At 46.2% G+C, this 21,954-nt stretch overlaps 1 protein-coding gene across 1 annotated transcript in view; it reads right to left on the bottom strand.

Annotated features, from left to right (window-relative positions):
• kiaa1328 (KIAA1328 ortholog) overlaps window positions 1-21,954 on the bottom strand; it is a 248,031-nt gene that overhangs the window by 112,118 nt on the left and 113,959 nt on the right. Inside the window, 2 exon segments of the mRNA XM_038790679.1 lie at window positions 6,191-6,636; window positions 6,639-6,869. Of these exon segments, the coding sequence (XP_038646607.1) occupies window positions 6,191-6,636; window positions 6,639-6,869 (677 nt within the window).

Raw genomic sequence — 21,954 nt, forward strand, 5'->3', positions numbered from 1 at the left:
GGTGGCACCACGCCATCCCAATTGCTCGAAGTCCAGCCTGGCCCATCCAGGCCAGGCCACCCCAGGAAACAAGCCGCCAAAGGATACCCTAATCACAGAGCAGGAATCACAGGAGTCCATCTCCAGTTCTGCTGTACCGACTGGGGAACACCGAGATGTAGTCATAGGACCCATAAGGCCAGAAAAGTAGACACTGATGAGTACGTTGGCACGGGTGCAGGGCACAGAATAGTTAGATGGGCTAGGCCATGTACAGGACGTCTGTTGTTAAACACATGCCACATCTACGTGAGTTTGCTTCTGTACTCTGTCCGATGCGGGCGGGGACTGTGTGCCATTGTGTGCGAGGGGCGCTGCGATAGAAATTGAGCTCTGGTGCATGTGACGTGCGGCCCCACGCCCACCCCCCCCCCCACCCAAAACCCCCAACCGGTTCTCCCACGCCAACCCGCCCCCAGCCATATGCCAGAGCCAGTGGATGCAGTGCCTGGGCCGCGTGCAGGGTCACCCAGGTGGAGGGTCTTGATGCGGCCATGAGCAGACAATGTCGAAGATGTATGGCTCGGAGGCCCATCGTACAGTGGGGCTGTCATCATCCTCCATGCCTTGTACCAGACCTGCTTACACCATCAACCGTTTGCCCCATCCCATTGTGGCCGCAGGTGTATGTGTCATGGAGGGATCGTATGCAAGCGGGTGATATGGTGGTGTGGGAGGTGAGGCTGGTCTTTGAGTGGGGAGGTGCGGGTGGTCGGTGGTGGGGAAGGTGAGGGTGGTCGGTGGTTGGGGAGGTGAGGGTGGTCAATGGTGGGGGAGGTGAGGGTGGTCGGTGGTTGGGGAGGTGAGGGTGGTCGATGGTGGGGGAGGTGAGGGTGATTGAGGGTGGTCGGTGGTGGGGGAGGTGAGGGTGGTCGGTGGTGGGGGAGGTGAGGGTGGTCGGTTGGTGGGGAGGTGAGGTTGGTCGGTCGGTCGTGGGGAGGTGAGGGTGGTCGGTGGTGGGGGAGGGGAGGGGTGGTCAGTGGTGAGGGAGAATTCGGCTGGTCGTGGTGAGGGAGGTGAGGGTGGTCAGTGGTGAGGGAGGTGCTAACTCTGCTGTCTGTGCCCATGCCCATCCTGCTTGCCCCCACCGTGGTCGCCGAACGGGCAGCTACAATGACCCCTCCTGCTGGCCCAGCTGGCGACACTGGGCAGCCTCCTGTTGCCGTCCATCCCCCATGTCCCGTGCATCTGCTTCCCCCTCACCATCCCCCTCATCTGGGAGAAGAGTTCCCCTCATCCTGACCATCCTCCTCCTCCAGCTCATCACACCCACTGCTGGGCTATGTTGTGCGGACGCAGCAGACCACAACGATGCGGCCGACCCTCACCACGGGTACTGGAGGGCCTCCCCAGAGCAGGTCCAGGCACCAAAAGCGCATCTTCAGCAGCCCAAAGCACCTCATCGAGCACTTTCCGGGATGCTTCATGGGCATCATGTAGTGGCGCTCCGCATCGATCTGTAGCCTCCGGATAGGCCCCACGCCACAAGCCACAAGTGGATACCCCCGTCACCCAGTCACCAGCCGCACTGGGCAGGGGGTGGTGGGGACGGGGGTGTCCCTCGAACATGGCGGGAATTACAATGGGAGAGTATAAAGGGAGTCATGCACACGGCCAGGGTACCTGGCGCAGACGTTCAGGATCGTCATCCTGTGGGTCACAGTCCACCCTGCACGTTCAATGAATATGTACCCTTCCTGTTCAGGGCACATGACCCTTTCCTCCGACGTGGGGCCGCATGGCACATCCATCGGATCGCCCCCTGCACCATGGGTATCCGGGGGCAACAGCGGCAAAACCCGCTGCGCGGGCTTCCTGTGGGTGCAGTTCACGGGAACTGTATGTACCAGTCCGCGATGTCGTACAGGGCATCGGTGACTGCCCGGACGCACCTGTGCACCGATGGCTGGGAGATGCCGGACAGGTCCCCACTCAGTGACTGGAACGACCCCATCGCGAAGAAGTTTGAGGAAGACCGTCACCTTAACGGCCACCAGAAGGGCATGTCCACCCCCGGTTCTACGCAGTGCCAGGTGTGGCCATCAGGTGTCAGACCTCGAAGGACATGCGGGGCCGGTACACACGTTGTGGCAATCGGACGCCTCCGTGCCGTAGGACACCCTCCTCCTCCTCGTGCTGTGGCTCCCCACGGTGTGGTGCTCCTCCTGAACCTCTCGGGCGTGTGGCCCTGCGCCTGGACGGCCTGCACGTGCCGTAATGCAGCCCGCTGCACTGCAACAGGCCTCCGTCACCTCCCTATCATGCCCGTGCTCCAGCTCCACAGGGCCTCATGCGGGAAGCAGCCCCACCACAGCGGCCAAACATTATACTATCTGTGGAGGGTGGGAGTAGACAGAGTTTCAGAACTGGTATGCCCCCCTCCACAACCAGGTGCCGTGGGCTACATGGCCGGACCCGGTTGGCAGCACGCGCCCCACCCCTGCCCCCTCAGTGGCCCTGAGACCTGTCGGCCGTGCCCCCCTGCCAGGGCCACGATCTGATGGCACTGCCCTCAGCGGGGGGCTCCCGTGTGGTGCCGCCCTGGCCATAACCGCTGGGGGTGCCAGGCCGCCTGCGCCGCGACAGTGAATAGGTTGGGTGTGACAGCCGCGTGTTCCGCCGGTCATGGGGTCTGGCCGTTGGATCTGCCCTGCCATGGCAAGCCGTGGCCGCCCGCAGCCTTTGTCGACCCCACCGCGTCCTTCCCCACCCCAAGCAGCCTCTGCCACATTGCCCGCAGACACGGCCGTGCCGCTCCCCCCTTCCCAACGCCATCAAGCAACCCACCCCTCCTGTGCCCAACTCAACACCGTCACCCACCTCCCACTGCAGCGTCAGCCAGCACGACTGGCTGACGCTGCTTTATATCATATTAGAACAGCGCCGTCGTGACATCCGGTCGTGGCTGGCCATTCCGGCCCGAGAATCCCTGCTCCAGCCGCTGCGACCGTTTTCCGGCAATTCGCCGAGCAGCCGGATGCCATGCGCGGGCGCCCGCTTTGCCACGCAAGGAAAATGGCGTCCCGGTGTCGGAGCAGCATCGCACAATTCGCGCGGCGCCGGTGCGATTCCTCTGACCCGGCGGTTAGGTCGAGAGAATTCCACCCCAGATTTTTTTCCATAGCAAACTGTACCAATGCTCCAAGTCCCTAATTGTGTAAACATAATTAGGAAAGTGCAAACCATATTGCTAGAAAGTAACCTGGTATGAATTAATCTGCTGTATATTCTGAGGAGATATGACGAACTTCAAACACTGAAATGGATTCTTCACTTTCTACAAACGTGAATATCACAGTATTGAAAAACTTCTGCCTGGTAATTCAGAGTCAGTTCAATAACTTATCTGTCAATAAACCCTCAAAGATAGATAGCCTACTTCAAATCACACAGAAATCTATAAACATTTGGTCACTTGAGCAAGAATAAAATGATGAGAGGAAAATCAGGGAAATAATCCAGAATATTGACAGTACAGGCACTACTATACTCAACTCTGGCACAGTGATTATAGCACTGCTGCCTCAACGCATTAAGGACCCGGGTTCGATTCCGGCTCTGGGCACTGTCCATATGGAGTTTGCACATTCTCCCCGTGTCTGCATGGGTCTCACCCCCACAACCCAAAGATATCCCTGTAGTGGGATTGGCCACGCTAAATTACCCTTAATGAGAAAAAATAATTGGGTACTCTAAACTTATAAACAAAAACTACTGTACTCACCTCAAATTGCAGTCGTGAACTTCAGTCAAAAATCATCCATTTATTATGGCATAATACACATAATATTGTAAATTTTTATAATAAAATATGAGTACCCATTATTTTTTTTCAATTAAGGGACAATTTAGCGTGGTCATCCACCTATCCTGCACATCTTCGTTTGTGGGGGTGAGACCCACGTAGACAAGGGGAGAATGTGCAAACTCCACACGGACAGTGACCCGGGGCCAGGGTCGAACCTGGGTCCTTGGTGCCATGCTAACCACTGCACCACGGTGCTGCCCCTGTAATATTGCAATTTTAGGAAGTTACAATCAATGTTTGAATTTCATTTCTATATATTTTGATGTAGAGGGGTGCCTCTAGTAACTTTGCCACCTTGATGGGCAAGTTTCTACACACTACAGATACTGAAAACAGAGTTCATTCCATTTCTTCTAATATCCATACACCCAAACACACATATATGCAGGTATGGCCTGAAAGACTCAGCAAGAAAATGCACTGGCATGTTATGGTACTAAAATGAATACACAGGTCCTCAGATTTTCGACCAAGTAAAAGGAGGCACGGATTAAATCAATGTCCAGCAAAGCAAAGTTAAAAAATTAGAGCTGTGTTCCAGATTATCATTACTGACTCCTGAATTTGCAAAATAGATATCGTTCTGCAGTAAAACACCCAGGCTGTACTCAAAGGTTAATTTTTTTTTCAAAGAAGATTGTGGGTGTTGGGCAGGGTGAGGGGAGGAAATCCAGACAAGTGAACTAGGACTAACCTTAACATTTATGTACTTCTTCTTATTATTGATTTAGTATTGAGCAGTATCTCCTGATGACAGAATTGTAGCAATGTCTTGAATGAGTTACTGAGTGAAATAAATGTAAGGGAAATCATGTAAAGGAGTTGAAACTGAACCATGTAACAACTATCGCACACAGATAACTCAGCTCATCATTACTCTGCAGTTGTTTAATAAGTATTCAGAAAAAAATCAACTCAAAGATTAAATGAGAAAAATAATAAAATGCCCCAGCTACTCCCATTCAAACTCATACCTCATAAGACACCATGTATAATTTTTATCAGCACACACATACTTACTCTTCCAAGAGACGAAGAATCAGCGATTAAATTCCAAGTCCAGCATTTATCCCAAAACAGTAATTTATATGATTCATCAGATGAATATTAAATTTATGACAACACTAGAACATAGAACATAGAACAGTACAGCACAGAACAGGCCCTTCGGCCCTCGATGTTGTGCCGAACAATGATCACCCCCACTTAAACCCACGTAACCCGTATACCCGTAACCCAACAAACCCCCATTAACCTTACACTACGGGTAATTTAGCATGGCCAATCCACCTAACCCGCACATCTTTGGACTGTGGGGGAAACCGGAGCACCCGGAGGAAAACCCACGCGCACACGGGGAGGACGTGCAGACTCCACACAGACAGTGACCCAGCCGGGAATCGAACCTGGGACCCTGGAGCTGTGAAGCATTGATGCTAACCACCATGCTACCGGTGAGGCCCCTTAAAACACTGTATTCTTTTGTCTGCAAAAACTCCACCATTAATAATTCTTTATTTGGAAACCACCACCTTCACTTCTCTTCTTTAAAATTCTTGACTACATTGTCACCTCGCAAATCATCTTACCTTCAACTCCATGTTTGAATCTCTTCAAACAGGTACCTGAGCCAGCCACAGCACTGGAAAGGCCTTGATCAAAGTCACAAATGTCATCCTCGGGGACTGTGGCTGTAGTGGACTATCCCTCCTTATTCTTCTCAAATTCGCTACAGCCTGTCACAATCAGCCACACAATCCTAAAAGTTTATTTTCTCCTGATACTCCAGATTTCCAAAAATTAAAATGAATATTGATATCTTGCATTAAAATATTGAAAATTCACTTGGATACTTAGCAAAAATCCATAGGCTAAAAATAAAAACTAATTATGTGGGAATTTTTTCACTACAGAATTAATTGAACTTTGGGATCTCAATGTTTGAATTTGGACTATTAATACAGCAAAGTATTTTGGTTACGACGCAAAATGTCTTTGAGGTTTGCTGTATCTGTCAATTACTGATAATTATTTTATCATGTTGTTAAAATCCCTGCTGAATTGCAGCTGTTCTAAATGTGTTAGCATTCAGAATGCCAGGCAGGTGTGAAATTTCAACAAGAATTAAGAGCAGTTAAAACTGAAACACTGTCCAAGTTGTTGCCACATGGGATCCAGTTTGTTCAAACCTATTAAAGTTGTACCAAGAAAGGGGTTCAAAACGGTTGCAATCAATGAGCAACATTGATATTTTAATTAAACTTGGTTTCCAATCTAGTAAAGACTAATTTCAATGGGTAAATGACCTCCATTAGGAAGTTCAAGGTTCAATTAAATTCTCACCTGCTGTAATTCAACCTTGACTCATGTAATTGCTGTTGTTTTCGAAGGAGCAGGTTTTCGTGCTGAGTGAGCAATCTCTGCAGTTTTTCTTTCTCCAGCTCCAGCTCCATTTTCTGACACATTAGCTGCTGCTTTTGGTCAACCTGCAGTTTCTTTCCGTGCAAAATATCTCCAGCCATTATTCCCATTTGATCATTTATTGCTGGATCATGAATCATTCCAGAGTACACATTGTGTTCAGTTAACAGTTTGAAATGCCCATTTTGTACAATAGTGAATTGATTGTTATTATCAGTCTCTCTATTTCTCAGCCATCCATAGTGGGAAGGTTGGCTGCCATCTTTATCACAAGAAGTACCAGCCCGCACAGCACCTATATCTTCCTGTTCGTTCATATTGTAATGTCTTCCTACAACTGGCTCTCCCTGAATTGTACTTCCAGTTTTTATCTGACAACGATTTGGGACGGAAAACTCTCAGTAGGCTGAACTTGATGAAGATGATTCTGGTTTGGCAAATGCTGGGCCACGTCAGACTGAAGATGATGAACCGGGGATGGACCAATAAGCACTTGTTTAGATTTATCAGCAGCATTTAATGTACAAGTGGGCAGAATTCCAAGATAGGAACCATCTGGGTCTGAAGATGTCAGTGGAGGAGGATTCTTCTTGCTAGACACCTAAAAGCAAAACATTGGCAAAGGTTACAGAAATACTGAGACATTCAGTGGTGATTCCTTTACGGACAGTGGATGAATGTTCTAATGCAAATTATTCCCAATGTATTTAAATGAGTGCCTTGGTGGTTAAAGAGCCAATATAATAAATGGGATAAAACAGAAAATACTGAAATACTCAGCAGGTTATGTTGTGGAAGTAGAAACAATGCCATCAGATGGACATTCTGCAGCACGTCACAGCTGGAAACATGGCAGCCAGGCCCCTTCAATCGTGGAAAGGCCCTGCTTTAGTCTCCCAGCGGCAGCAAAACCTCGCTCCAATTAAGTCAGATGGTAAAAGGGACAGATGCGGGATACCCAGCCGCTGCAGGTTGAGCTATCAATAATGTTCATTAACGAGCCAATTGACAACATTCAGGGATTAAATGGAAGCTGCACGACCTTTCTGCACCCTTGGAAGGCCACTCCAGCAATCCCTATAACATTTGAAAGCAGCGTCCTGGGACGCTCCTCACTATTAGGCACTCGAGAGACCCGGCATCAAGAAGTGCAAGGACACCAAAAGTCACCCTGTGCCTTTGTCTGCAACTCCCTCTCTGTAACACCCACACCTTGACCCACCCCCCCCCCCCCCCCCCCCCCCCCCCCCCCCCATTCTGCCTTCATTCACCTTTGGTCTGGGATTGCAGGATGATCCTAGACCTCCATGGGTGCATTGCCGCTGTTTGCAGCAGAAGAAACTGTCAGTTTCTGATTGACTGCACTTTTGCCGCTGGGAACTTCTATCAGAGGAAAGGCTCAATAGTGGCCATTTAAATGCCTGAGGACACTGGATTCTGTTGGGCTTTCCCACACAGCTGACAGTGGTTCTCTGCCATTTCTCTGACTGGTGGGTGAGAACCCCTGTCAGCCCAACGAAACCCAGGCCATCACTTCAGAACAATGATCTCTAATCAGGATTGCAATCAAATGATATTAAGAGTTAAATTCACTTGATACATGGCAGTAACTAGTTGGCTGAGTTATAACCAATAACTACTTAGCTCTGCACTTTTCATTTTAGAGAATTAATTGAACCACAAATTGTATTTGTGTATGATTGATTTTTGAAATGTTTTGTTATTCCTTTCCTACATTATTCCCAGCTACAGAGCTAGTTGATGACCTAATCCAAAGACCCGGTAAATGGTTTTCAAAAGAGGTATGGATTCAGTTTCACACTTTATCTGCTTAGCATCTCAATTTGTAACTGAGAACTAGAACTTACCAAGTTGTGAACCATGGTGAAAAACCGGTGTGCTACTACTCAATGCACAATGTATAAATATACCGAGCATGGGTGGCACAGTGGTTAGCACTGCTGCCTCACAAGGGACCTGGGTTCAATTTCGGCCTCGGGTGACTGCCTGTGTGGAGTTTGTATTTTTTCCCCATTTCCTCCAGATGCTCTGGTTTCCTCCCACAGTTCAAAGATGTAGAGGTTAGGTGGATTGGCCATGCTAAATTGTCCAAAAAGTTGAGTGGTGTTACTGGGTTATGGGATGGGGTGGAGGCATGGGCTCAGGTAGGGTGCTCTTGCCAGGAGCCGTTGCGAACTCGAAGGGCTGAATGGCCTCATTCTGCACCGTAAATCTATGATTCTGTGAATGTTATACCCTCTAACAGGTTAAACCAGGAGGAAATTTGTCATTTCATTTGCATAACCCAGCCTCAAAAACTATAGATTATGTCACTCGCCAGCATGGTGTCTGATCAATTTGTTGAAGTGCACAACATGCCTTAACATGAACGATACAGTAGAAATTCAGAGCATCATATCAAAGTGACAAGCATTGTGATTTACTGCAGGTTAACGTTTTACATAATACAAATAAAATAAAACGTATTCTTGTTCATTTGTGGGTTAATAAAAATAAAATGTTTATTCTTAGTGTATGAAAATATATTATGCAATGACTATTTTTTGTTTCACAGGGAGGTATACACATGGCTCATGTTTCCCTAATATGGCATCCTCAACACCTTCCAATGGTAATGTTGTTTTGAGCCCAAATTTCTTAACATTCATTAAATATAGATAATCTCGCTATTTTACTGCAAACTCCACATCAAACTTGTAATAAAACACTTATCCTTCAAACTACTAAATAATATGAAACTGGATATTCCTAACTAATGTCTTTTTTATGAGCTGGGAAACAGCTATAATTACTGCCACAGAAGTAATTCTGTTTGCTGCCATAGGATGTACAACTACAGCAAGCCCTGCTGTCGCCACCACAGAAAAATAAAAGTTTATTCCTTCACAAATGTTACACATGATTTAGTAAGTGTGCAGTTAATTTCCAAATTTTACTCTGAATTCCACAAAATTGGTTTAAAGGCATTTAAAATGATTGAAATGCAGCACAAACTAATCATTCTTGTCCAATATTAGAATATCTCAACAACAACAAAAGTATGTCCATTATGTGTCAGTTATACGAAGGATCTAATGTACCCAAAAATGAGCACAAAAACTTAGCACCATTAAAAGTTGAAATTTTACTGGTCGCGTTTCAGCAGACAAATGTTTAAGGTCCGCTTGAACGCAAGTTTGGCGTGCTGTTTCTCAGTAGCTGCAGCTCCGAATTCACCTTGCTATTTAATGGCACTTTGCCATCTTTTTGGGCCTCGGGAAGTTTCTCCCTGCCAAGGCCACCCAGAGGGATTTCCTGCTAGTGAGCTATTTTCGCCAGCAGGAACAGCTGTTCACAGATCAGGGCGCCATTTTGAGCGGCAACCTCGATCTTCCTGCCCCCTTTCAGCACCCCACCACCGCTCTTCCTGCCCCTTCACCCCTCTTCAGGCCTCTGGGAATGACTCCTCACACTCCCTCTAATTGGCAAGCCCCCCCCCCCCCCAACGTCCAACCTCTGGATAACCTCTCGTGGCAACCTGGCACCCAGGAATCGTCAATCTGGCACCCTGACTGTACCCCAGTACCTTGGCAGTACCAGGGTGGCAGGGCCAGGATGCCAGACTGTCAGTGCCAAGGTGCCCAGGGAGTGCCAGGGTACCAGCCTGCCCTCTCCCCGACTACCCGGGGTCTCTAATGCCCTTCGAGAATCCTCAAGGTGCTGTTATGCCTGGTACACCTTTGACAAGAACATAAGAAATCGGAGGATGAATAGGCCATTTAGCACCTGGATCCTACTTCACGATTAAATAAGAACATGGCCTCAATTCCACTTTCCTGTCTGACCCCCACAACCATTGCCGACTTATCAGTCAAGAATTTTTTTAATCATTGAAGGTTTGAGGGCCAGCATTTATTTCACAGTATTCCCTTGAAAGTAGACCATTTCAGAGAGAATTTTTTAAGTGTCATGCCCATTGTGGGTCTGGAATCACAGGTGACATCAGTGAATCAGATGGATTTTTTCCCCGATAATGGTCATCATTAGACTTTTGATTCCAGATTTTTATTGAAATTAAAATTTCGCTATATACTCTGGTGGGATTCGAACCTGGGTCCCCTCAGCATTACCCTGGGCCTCTAGATTATTAGTCCAGAGAAAATACCACAGTACCACCGCTTCCCCATAAATCAATATTAACTCAATGTAACTCAGCCTTGAATAGATTCAATAACCCAACCGCCAAAGATTAACGATCCTCAGAGAAGAAATTCCTCCTCATCTTCATCAAATTGTGTCCTCTTGTTCTAGATTTCTCCGAGAGGAAACATTCTTGCAGCAACTACCCAAGCAAGCCCCCTCACAATCTTACATGCTTCAGTAAGAGAATCTCTCATTCTTCTAAACTCCAATGATTATTGCTCCAACCTGCTCAACATTTCCTCAAAGACAACCCTTCCATCCTAGAAATCATCCTAGCGAACTGTCTCCAATGTGACTATACCCAGCGTTAAATAATGAGACTGAAGTTGTAATCAGTACTATCACCAATACCATGTTCAAGCGGAGGAAGACTTCTCTATTTTTATACTCCCGCCCAACCCCATTGTAATAAAGGCCTTCCGAATTACATGCTGCACCTAACATTTACGATTCATGTTCGAGGACACCCAGATCACTCTGTGGTCTCTCTCAGATTAAATAATATTCTGCTTTCCTATCTTGGATTTTCCCACAATAACCTCAAACAAACCATTGTTTGCAACAAATTACCCAGCCTTCAGAACAGCGACCACGACACCACACAACCCTGCCAGGGCAATCTCTGCAAGACATGCCAGATCATCGACTTGGATACCACCATTACACGTGGTAACACCACCCACCAGGTACGTGGCACATACTCGTGCGACGCGACCAATGCAGCCTACCTCTTAAACTGCAGGAAAGGATGTCTCGAAGCGTGGTACATTGGCGAGACCATGCAGACACTGCGACAACGAATGAACGGGCATCATGCGACAATCACCAGGCAAGAATGTTCCCTTCCAGTCGGGGAACAGTTCAGCAGTCAAGGGCATTCAGCCTCTGATCTCCGGGTAAGCGTTCTCCAAGGCGGTCTTCAGGACACGCAACAACGCAGAATTGCCGAGCAAAACCTTATAGCTAAGTTCCGTACGCATGAGTGCGGCCTCAACTGGTATCTTGGATTCATGTCGCATTACATCCACCCCCCACCATCTGGCCTGGACTTGCAAAATCCCACCAACTGTTCTGGCTTGAGACAATTCACACCTCTTTAACCTGTGATTATCCCTCTCCCTGGATCTGTAATGATTTGATTACCTGCAAATGCTCGCATTCCAAGCATTGTCCAGCATCTCTGACTTTGTCCATATAAATGTTTCTGGAACATACTCTTCCATTCACCCGAGGAAGGAGCTGCACTCCGAAAGCTCGTGTTTGAAACAAACCTGTTGGACTTTAACCTGGTGTTGTAAGACTTCTTACTGTCCAATACTGATGGAGTAATCAGTAAACTTTGTGGTACCTTATCAAACGCATTTAGAAGTCCAAATACACTACTCTACTACGGTTTTCCGTTCTCCAATCCCTGTTTGTTACATCTGAAAATACTAGATTTGTCAAACATGATGTCCCTTTCATAAAACCATGTTGACTCTGCTGGATTGCATTCGGAGTTTCTCAATGCCCCCCAACAACTTGCTTCTCAACAGATTCCAGCATTTTCCAATAACAGGTAAGGGGCTAACTGACCTATAAGGCACAATCCACCGCCTACGTTGCGCTGACCTTTGAGGGTGGTGCGGCTGGTGAATCCCAGCAGTCTTCACGCCTCGCGGGATTCATCCAAGACCCGCAAGGTGTCGGAGTCAGAATGCTCCCAGCAAGGGACGGCCGAATCCGGTTTCAAACCAACTTCGACGAAATTACCCAGCACCGACCGGCATTGCGGGTCCACCAGCCTCCCCAGTTCTTTTCATGGGCATTGTTCCGTGCTGGTCCACACAAATGTGGACCAAGTGGAACGGGACCCTGGGGGTCTTCCAGGCCATCAGAGAACCCTAGGTGATCAGGGTCAGTGCAGGGTGGCTCTCTAGCCCTCCCCCTGGGGAGGCGGACACCTTGGCACTGCCCAGATGGCATCATGGCACTGCCACCCTTGCACTGCTAAAATGCCTGGGTGGCACTGCCAAGCAGGCAGGAGCACTGCCCTGGTGTTAGGCTCAGGTGTCAGGATGGCACTGCCAAGGACCAGAGGGCAAGAGGGGCCATGCCCATGAAAGGAGAGTAGAGGGTGTTGTTTGAAGAGTGGAGGTGTGCAAGGCAGGTAAGTAGGGGCCTTGGGAGATTGCGAGAGATGATGGATGGGGCTCCTGGAAGGGAACAGGTGCTGTACAGGGGCTTGGGGGCCTGAAGTGGGGATGCCCTCACCTGGTGGTGTGGGGTAGTGCCCACATGAGTGGGGGGGGGGGGGGGGGGACATTACCCATGGGTGGGGTGTGTGGGGAACAACCAAGTTCACTTTAGGCACCCTTTCAAAAAGGCAGCCCTAACTTGGCATTCAGCTCCCCAGTGCTAAAAAAAACCTTTTAATGGCTGGATTCATCCGCCCCGCCCGCAAGATCTCCACGGGCAAAATGCGGACAATGGAAATGGTCGCCGGGTCGGAGAATCCACCCCTAAGTGTGGGCTAAACTGGTGAGAAACTCACCAGGGCCCAAAAAAGTGACTCAATGTCATTAAATAGTGGTGGAGACCACGCCGATATAACCGGCAGGAAACTCACTGAAAAAACCCACCACAAATGGATTTAGAAATTCTTTGGGGGAATCGCGCCCATGGTTGTTTTCCGTTTCCCTCCTTTCTTAAATAACCTTACACTTGAGTTTTCTAATCTGCTGGGCTCATTCCAAAATTTAAGGGAATTTTGGAAGATTATAACCAATGCATACACTATCTCTGCAACACTTATTTTAGGAACCTGTGATGCAGGCCATCAGGAATTGGGACTTGTCAGCCTTTAGTCACAATAGTTTTCCCAGTAATTTTCTTGTGCAATAGTGATTGGTTTATGTTTCCATCTCGTTTTTTGCCCTTACTTGTTCTATGCTGCTTATTTGTTTCCCATTATTAATCCCCAGTCTCATCACCTAAGAGACCAACATTTACTTTAGCTACTTCTTCTTCCTTTTTATATACTTGTCAATCTCTTCTTATATTTCTTGTATTTACTCTCATATTCTAAATTATCCCTTTAGCATTTTTATTGTCATTAATCGTGGCGAGGACCACAGGAAGAGGCCAAGAACATTTGTCCACTCAATACTCTAAGCTGAAGGTAGCTGCGAATACTTCAGTCTTGTCTTTTGCACTCATACACTGGATGTATGAGTGCAAAGCCATCATTACACTGGGTTTAGCCATCATTCAGCCTGGAGTGATCATAGATCCTCTAGATAGTCTAATTCTTCATCATTTGTTCGCATCACTACCTCGGATTATAATGTGTCAAGGATCCCTCGCAAGCTGCACAAAACAAGTAGTACTGATCTATGTGTCCTCCCCTTGGGCCACTTTGGAGAAGGGGGTCAGCCATATCCAAATTGGTTGCAGTCTCGCCTCGAATCAGAAGATTGTGTTTCTGGGGGAGCTGGGGATTGTTTATTTTGTGCTGATCGGGATGCCCTTTAAAGATGGCACCCCAATATCTGTGGAGCCGGCCTTGCCGCTCTATCAGACTGAGCTCCGCCAAAATGGCGAAAACCACACCCACTCATTTTCATTTTTTCCAAGAGTGCCAGGAGAGCCTGACACTCTGAAGAAATGTGGGGAAATTCTGCCCCTAATGACCTGGACAATATTTATTCTTCAATCATCATCACAAAAACAGGGCAGCACGGTGGCACAGTGGTTAGCATTGCTGCCTACGGCGCTGAGGACCCAGGTTCGAATCCCGGCCCTAGGTCACTGTCCGTGTGGAGTTTGCACATTCTCCCCGTGTCTGCGTGGGTTTCACCCCCACAACCCAAAGATGTGCTGGGTAGGCAGATTGGCCACACTAAATTGCCCCTTAATTGGAAAAATAATTGGGTACTCTAAATTTATTTTTTTTAAAACATCACAAAACCATACTATCCTGTCATTATCACATTGTTGCTTGTGAGAGGTTGATGTGCACAACTTGGCTGCAGCATATCCTACATTACAATTGCAACAACACCTCAAAAGTACTTAATTAGCTGCAAAGCGCTTTGAGACATCTGGTGGTTGCAAAAGTCACAACACAAATGTTGCTTTTTATTATTATTGTCGTCTTTAAGTGAAAAAAATATAAGATGACCTTTGTTAAAATTAGGGGCATTTATATGCTCTCAGATGAAAAGGTTCTGGTCAGATATATCAGCAAATGTCACAACTCCCTGAACATGGATTGCATCTTCTTCTGCCAAATATTTAGTAAAATAACAGCAAAATTCAGGAATTATAACAACAATGCAAATGAAAATGAAAATGAAAATCGCTTATTGTCACGAGTAGGCTTCAAATGAAGTTACTGTGAAAAGCCCCTAGTCGCCACATTCTGGCGCCTGTCCGAGGAGGCTGGTATGGGAATCGAACCGTGCTGCTGGCCTGCTTGGTCTGCTTTAAAAAGCCAGCGATTTAGCCCAGTGAGCTAAACCAGCCCAGCCCGATCAGCACAAAGTAAACAAGCCCATACCAGTTCCAAAAATAAGACCTGATTAGTAAATTTGCAGACGACACAAAGGTTGGTGGAATTGCGGATAGCGATGAGGACTGTCAGAGGATACAGCAGGATTAGATCGTTTGGAGACTTGGGCGGAGAGATGGCAGATGGAGTTTAATCCGGACAAATGTGAGGTAATGCATTTTGGAAGGTCTAATGCAGGTAGCGAATATACAGTGAACGGTAGAACCCTCAAGAGTATTGAAAGTCAGAGAGATCTAGGTGTGCAGGTCCACAGGTCACTGAAAGGGGCAACACAGGTGGAGAAGGTAGTCAAGAAGGCATACGGCATGCTTGCCTTCATTGCCCGGGGCATTGAGTATAAGAATTGGCAAGTCATGTTGCAGCTGTATAGAATCTTAGTTAGGCCACACTTGGCGTATAGTGTTCAATTCTGGTCGCCACACTACCAGAAGGATGTGGAGGCTTTAGAGAGGGTGCAGAAGAGATTTACCAGGATGTTGCCCGCTATGAGGAGCGGTTGAATAAACTCAGTTTGTTCTCACTGGAACAACGGAGGTTGAGGGGCGACCTCAAAAAGGTCTACAAAATTATGAGGGGCATAGACAGAGTGGATTGTCAGAGGCTTTTCCCCAGGGTAGAGGGGTCAATTACTAGGGGGCATAGGTTTAAGGTGCGAAGGGCAAGGTTTAGAGTAGATGTACGAGGCAGGTTTTTTTACACAGAGGGTAGTGGGTGCCTGGAACTCGCTGCCGGAGGAGGTGGTGGAAGCAGGGATGATAGTGACATTTAAGGGGCATCTTGATAAATATATGAATAGGATGGGAATAGAGGAAGTGTAGAAGATTTTAGTTTAGTCGGGCAGCATGGTCGGCACGGGCTTGGAGGGCCGAAGGGCCTGTTCCTGTGCTGTACTTTTCTTTGTTCTTTTGTTCTTTGTTAACATGTGAATGTTCCCCACAGGGAGTCTGAAAATACCTGAAAGTGAGAGAGGTTCCACCTAAGACCATCAAGTGGCTTATATAGATACAGTAAAAAATTAAAATCGCTTATTGTCACAAGCTTCAATGAAGTTACTGTGAAAAGCCCCTAGTCGCCACATTCCGGCGCCTGTTCGGGAAGGCTGGTACGGGAATTGAACCGTACTGCTGGCCTGCCTTGGTTTGCTTTAAAAGCCAGCGATTTAGCCCAGTATGCTAAACCAGTACATGAATGAACAAACCACATTTTCACAGTGACAATGTTACATTTCCCTGCACTCCTTGTTTTTCAAAAACAAAGATGTACAATTCTACAGTTCCCACTATTAATGTCGGGCTCACGGGTATGAACACGATTTACCTTCTATTATTGGCGAACAGGAAACCAGCCTAAGTTGATTGAATATATAACCAAATAGAGGCTCAAAGGCACATGGAGCTGCCTAACTACGCTGCACATGTATGTCATGATTGAGTACTTTGTCACTAGAGCTTCATCACAACTCCGCTGAGTGGAGCATTGGTACACCATTACATTTCGTGGCTATGGCGCCCAATCGACTCAATTCAAATGGCTGATTTCACAAGCAGACTTTGCCACTAAGATTTCAAAACAACACTGCGTAAATCAGTAGACACAGTGAATTAATGAGGTCCGAAGAATGTATTGACTTCTGGAGTTAGGGACAATTGAGTAGCATCGATGGTTAACAGACACGAAGCAGGAAAGTTGATTACTTCCTTTATATGGGCAGGCAAGACCGCGAGAATTCGAAGGATAGTCTTTCAAAGGAATAGACAGTCAGAGGGCTTGCTGTTACTGAACCTGATATTTTATTACTGGGCTGTCAATGCGGAGAAGGTGTTCGGTTGGTGTAGCGATCCAGAAGCTATGTGGATACAGATTAAATCAAAGTTGCGTAGAGGGTCTATTCTGAGGGCATTAGCGATGGCCTCACTCCCATTCTCACTGGCAATGTATTTGGTGATTCCAGTAGTTGTCTACACTGTGAAGATATGGAAACAACTTTGACAACATTTTAAACTGGGGTCAGTAGCTCTGATTTGGGCAAAGCATCTATTTGAGCCAGCGAGATTGGATGTCATTTTCGGGGGATGGGAGGGGGAGCGATCAGAGAAAATTGGCGATCTGGTCCTGGAGGGGCAGTTTGCCAGTTCAGATTTGTCGGAGACGTTTGGGCACTCGCAAACTGACTTATTCAGACATTTACAAGTTCGCAACTTTACAAAACTAATTTTTCCAAAATTCCCCGTGATGCCGCCAACCTCTCTAATGGAGAGGGTTCTTTCTTTCGCAGGGGAAGGGAGCACTTCCGGTATTTATGGACGGATTATATTGGAGGATGCAGTGTCAGTGGAGGGCGCTAAGGCCTGGTGGGAGGAGGAATTAGGGTCCATTTTGGATGCTGTGTGGAACGAGGCTGTCCAACTCCAAGTAGTTTATAGGGCACACCTGACTAGGTCCAGACTGAGCCCCTTCCTTGAGGGGGGGTAGGAGATAAATGCAGGTGCTACTCAGGGGGTCTGGCCAACCATGTGCACAAGTTTGGTTCTTGCCCCTAGCTTGTGGGTTTTGGGTCTCCTTCTTTAGCACCATGTCGGCGATTCTGAAAGTTGAACAGGAGCCTTGTCCTTTAGTGGCCATGTTTGGGGTGTCAGACTCGCTGGAGCTGCAGATGGGCACTGGAGCCAATGTTCCGACCTAGGCCATGCTGATTGCCCGGAGACGACTGCTGCTGGGGTGGAGGTCTGCTTCTCTGCCCAGTGTCTCAGCACGGCTGGGATATCTGCTGGAGTTCCTATACCTCGAGAAAGTCAAGAACACCATGAGGGGAGCAATTGAGAGGTTTTACTTGAGATGGCAGCTACTTATTCTGTATTTTAAGGAGCTAGTCACCGTTAGTTGCTAAAGGGGCGGGGGGAAAGAGGGGGAGGGTTTACGTTTTGTGAGGGGTGAGGTTATGTTTTGGGTGTTGTATGGGTGTATTGGTGTTTTACACTGTTTTGCGGTTTTGTATTATGTATAAAATGGAAAAACGTGAATAAAAATATGCTTTTAAAAAAAAGACAATCAGGAAGTAAAAATAAACAGGACACTTTCAAGTTGGCACACTATAATCAGTGGTGTGCTCCAAATATCAGTGGTTGGGCCTCGGATATTCAGCTACTAATGTACCTTAGTTTTCTGACAATGTAAGACTAGGTGGGAATATAAGTTATGAGAATGACACGAACAGACTGCAAAGACATACAGATAGGTTAAGAGTGTGCAACAAGGTGGCAGATGATGTATAATGTGATGTTATTCATTTTGGTCATAAAAGAAAACCAGAATGCAGTACAGTGAGGATTCACTAAATTGATTCTTCAGATAAGTGGGTTTTTCTATGATGACAGGCTAAGTAAATTGGGTTGATAGTCTCAGGAGTTTACAAGAATGAGAGGAGTAGAAGTGCTTTTCCGCCCCCAATCAGACCCCACAAGCTAACCTGTTTTCTACGCTGCGATTTGCTGACACTCCATCATGATACCCCACCTGCCACCCTATGATTGGTCTCCAAAGATCCCAATTATTCTCTCACTATTAAATATTAAGTGAAAGGGGCGGCATGTGGCACAGTGGTTAGCACTGGGTCTACGGCCTGAGGACCCGGGTTCGAATCCCGGCCCTGGGTCACTGACCGAGTGGAGTTTGTACATTCTCCCCATGTCTGCGTGGGTTTCACCCCACAACCCAAAGATGTGCAGGTTAGGCGGATTGGCCATGCTAAATTGCCCCTTAATTGGGAAAAAAATAATTGGGTACTTTAAATTTATGGGGGAAAAAAATTAAGTGAAAGAAGTTGGCCCAACAATGCTATCTACTCTACAGGGCAATTGCAGAAATTGAATTCAGTCAAAGGCTCAATTTTCTGTTTACTCTACAGGTGAAATTTATTTCACGTCTCAATCTATGATGCAGGTTTGCTTATAAATTTGTATTGGCATTATTCTCTCCCACCTTTCTTTCCAGGCCCCAGTTTTCCAGCGTAAGCTGTCAGTCAAGAGGCAGATTTTGTTTTAGTGAAATCCTGCTGTTAACTTCTGGTGGACTTCCTTGCTACAAGCCATCCCAACCTGCCTTTCCCAATACATTTCGGGACCTGCATCACTCTCATCATGTTGCACCTTCATTCGCTAGTTCAAACTTTAAAAACATTCTTTTTATAGCTGCTGAGAACTAGAAACCAGCATGTCTGGTGGGGAGATTAGCTGACGAGAGGAAGTGGACTGAGAGTTACAGGGGAGAGGAATACTGGAGAGTAAGAAGCAGAGGAACCCCATTAATGAAGTCAGGACTACTGAGCTGAATGAAAGTTACTACACCAGAGGAAGAATGTTTTCTTTGATGGGTGAGCAGGATACTCAACAGCTTCTGCACAGCAATGTTCTCTGCTGTGTAAATGGAACAGAACAACACCTGGACCTACCATTGTCAAAAAGAGAAATCTCAAATGAGCCAAAGTCGTTTGATTTGTACAGCCCCTCTGTACAACTAATAGACACTTCAAATTAACATTATGAGCTTTCAAGTTGCTGGCTTGTTGAGAAAAAATGGTTAATTTTATATTACAGAAACAAAACTTTAAAACATTCAGCATGCAGAACTTGGGCAAAATAGAATTTCCCATAACTGCTCATTCAACTAATGCTTTCATTCTCAGTTTCACTCCAGGGTGGGAATGAAGCATATGGATATAGGATGCACCAAGACATTCTCTCCAACTGTTTACAGCCACAAACTAAGGGGCAGTAATGTGTTGGTATGTTACAACTTCTGTAGCACTGCCTGACAGTAGTAAACAATGTATTAACATTATCCTTCATTGAATTAAGTTATTATAACAGCTGAGTGTCTGTAGTTAAAGATGAAGGAGTAGATTTATTCCTGCAGTTGTGTAAAAGCAATTTAAGCACCCAAAGCTTTCCAGCTGATCCTGTATCTCAGTCAATTTTAGTTAGGCTGTATAAATGCATACAAAACTGATTACTCACAAGATCTGATGCTCCCAGATGGCCTGACCAGTACACAAATGAATCTAGGCTCTACAATTGGTACTCATTATATTAATCCAATGGCAAATCAATTAAGTATTAAGGGAGCATATCCATGCTCATCAGTTTAACCTCATAATAGTGAAAAAAAAGAAAATGCTGGAAAACTCGGTGGGTCTGGTAGCATCTGCGGAGAGAGAAAGTCAACATTTCAAGTCCATATGACTTCTTCAGAGCTAAGAGAGGGAGAAATATGATGGATTATATACCAAATAAGAGGAGTGAACAGAGTTGATCAGTGATAGCTGGCAGTGAGGAGAAATTGCAACAAAGATGTGTAGGGCATGAGGCAGAGAAGGCATTAATGGCAGCGTGAAAGGCTACAGAAGGTGCTGATAGTGGCATAAAGATAAGATAGCAAAATAAGTTCATGGAAGAACAAAGGTCTGTTACTCAGTGAAAACAAAACGAAGAACAAGTGAGAGATGACTCAGTGGGGTGGTAGGTTTACTTTGGGACAAAACATGTTTTGGATGAAAAAAAAGGGTCAAGGTGACAGGAAAGGGTCACAGTCTAAAGTTGTTAAACTCAATGTTGGGTCCCGGGGCAATAATGTGCCTAATTGGAAGAAGAGGTGCTGCTCCTCCAGTTTGCATTGGGCTTCACTAGAACATTACAGCAGGCCAGGGATGGATATGAGAGAGGTGTGGCTGACAGTGAGGATGATACCAAAAATACTGGACATAGATAGGCTTACAGATTGGGCAGACAAGTGCAAAGTTTGGCAGAAGGAATAGGGAGAGGCGTCACAATTCTAAATAATGTCCAGAGACAGAAGGAAGAGAGTTCATGTACATAGATTTTACAAGGTGGCAGGACATATCAAATGCAGAGTTAGCCAAGCATATGGCATTTTGGGCTTCATAAATAGAGATATTACATACAAAAGCAATGAAGTTATACAAAACATGTATAAAGCCCGGGTTACGCCACAATCCAAGCATTACATCAATTTACGAGCTGCAAAATTAGATGGAGAAGTCGGGGTTGTTTGCGTTGGAGCAAAGGAGATTTAGGGGCAATAAGACAGAACTGTACATAGTTATGACAGATTTAGATCAGGTAGATAAGTAAAGCTGTGCCCAATAGCTGAAGGTACAAGAACTAGGGATGGACAGATTTAAGGTTTTGGGCAAAAGAAGCAGAGGGGAATGTGGGGAAGGACCTCCTTACGCAGTGAATGGTAATGACCTAGAACTTGCTTCCTACAAGGTAGGATGGGGCAGAAATGATGAATCATTCTGAATGAAATTTGAATGGGCAAAATAAGCTCATAGGGCTAAAGGGATAGAGTTGGAGAAAAGGACTGATTGGACTGCTCCAGAGAGCTAGTATTGTCTCAACAAACTGTACAGTCTCCTTCTGTACAGTGATGACTCTAGGACTATATAAAATCGATCTAAGCAAGGCACTGCTGTTTATGCTCACATCTGAAGGAGCTGAAATTTTTTTACCCTCAGGTCTTTTTTTTCAAACTTATTTTGTGCATTTTGTCTAGATCTTAAATGATAAGGGAATCAAAGTTGTTCAATTATTCAGAATCATACACTGATTGGTGTCTTAAAAACTGGAAGAAACTGAAAAACACTAAGAAGCTTGCTGTGAAACATGCATACATAATTTATAAATGGCTCATTCATTCATTCATCTACCTTTATGTCCATTGCAGCATGTTATTTCATAACTAATACCCTGCCATAGTACCAATACGTGTCACAGGAAGTGTGAATGAACAATTTACCTCAATGATCTTCAGACAGCAAGATGCGTTATTGCAGATGTTAACTGCACAAGTGGGAGCATATCAATTCAATCTCTCATGTGACTAGCTGGCATGCAGACTGCACAAACGACACCAG

The sequence above is a fragment of the Scyliorhinus canicula genome, chromosome 3 (assembly GCF_902713615.1).
Source record: "Scyliorhinus canicula chromosome 3, sScyCan1.1, whole genome shotgun sequence".
NCBI lineage: Eukaryota > Metazoa > Chordata > Chondrichthyes > Carcharhiniformes > Scyliorhinidae > Scyliorhinus > Scyliorhinus canicula.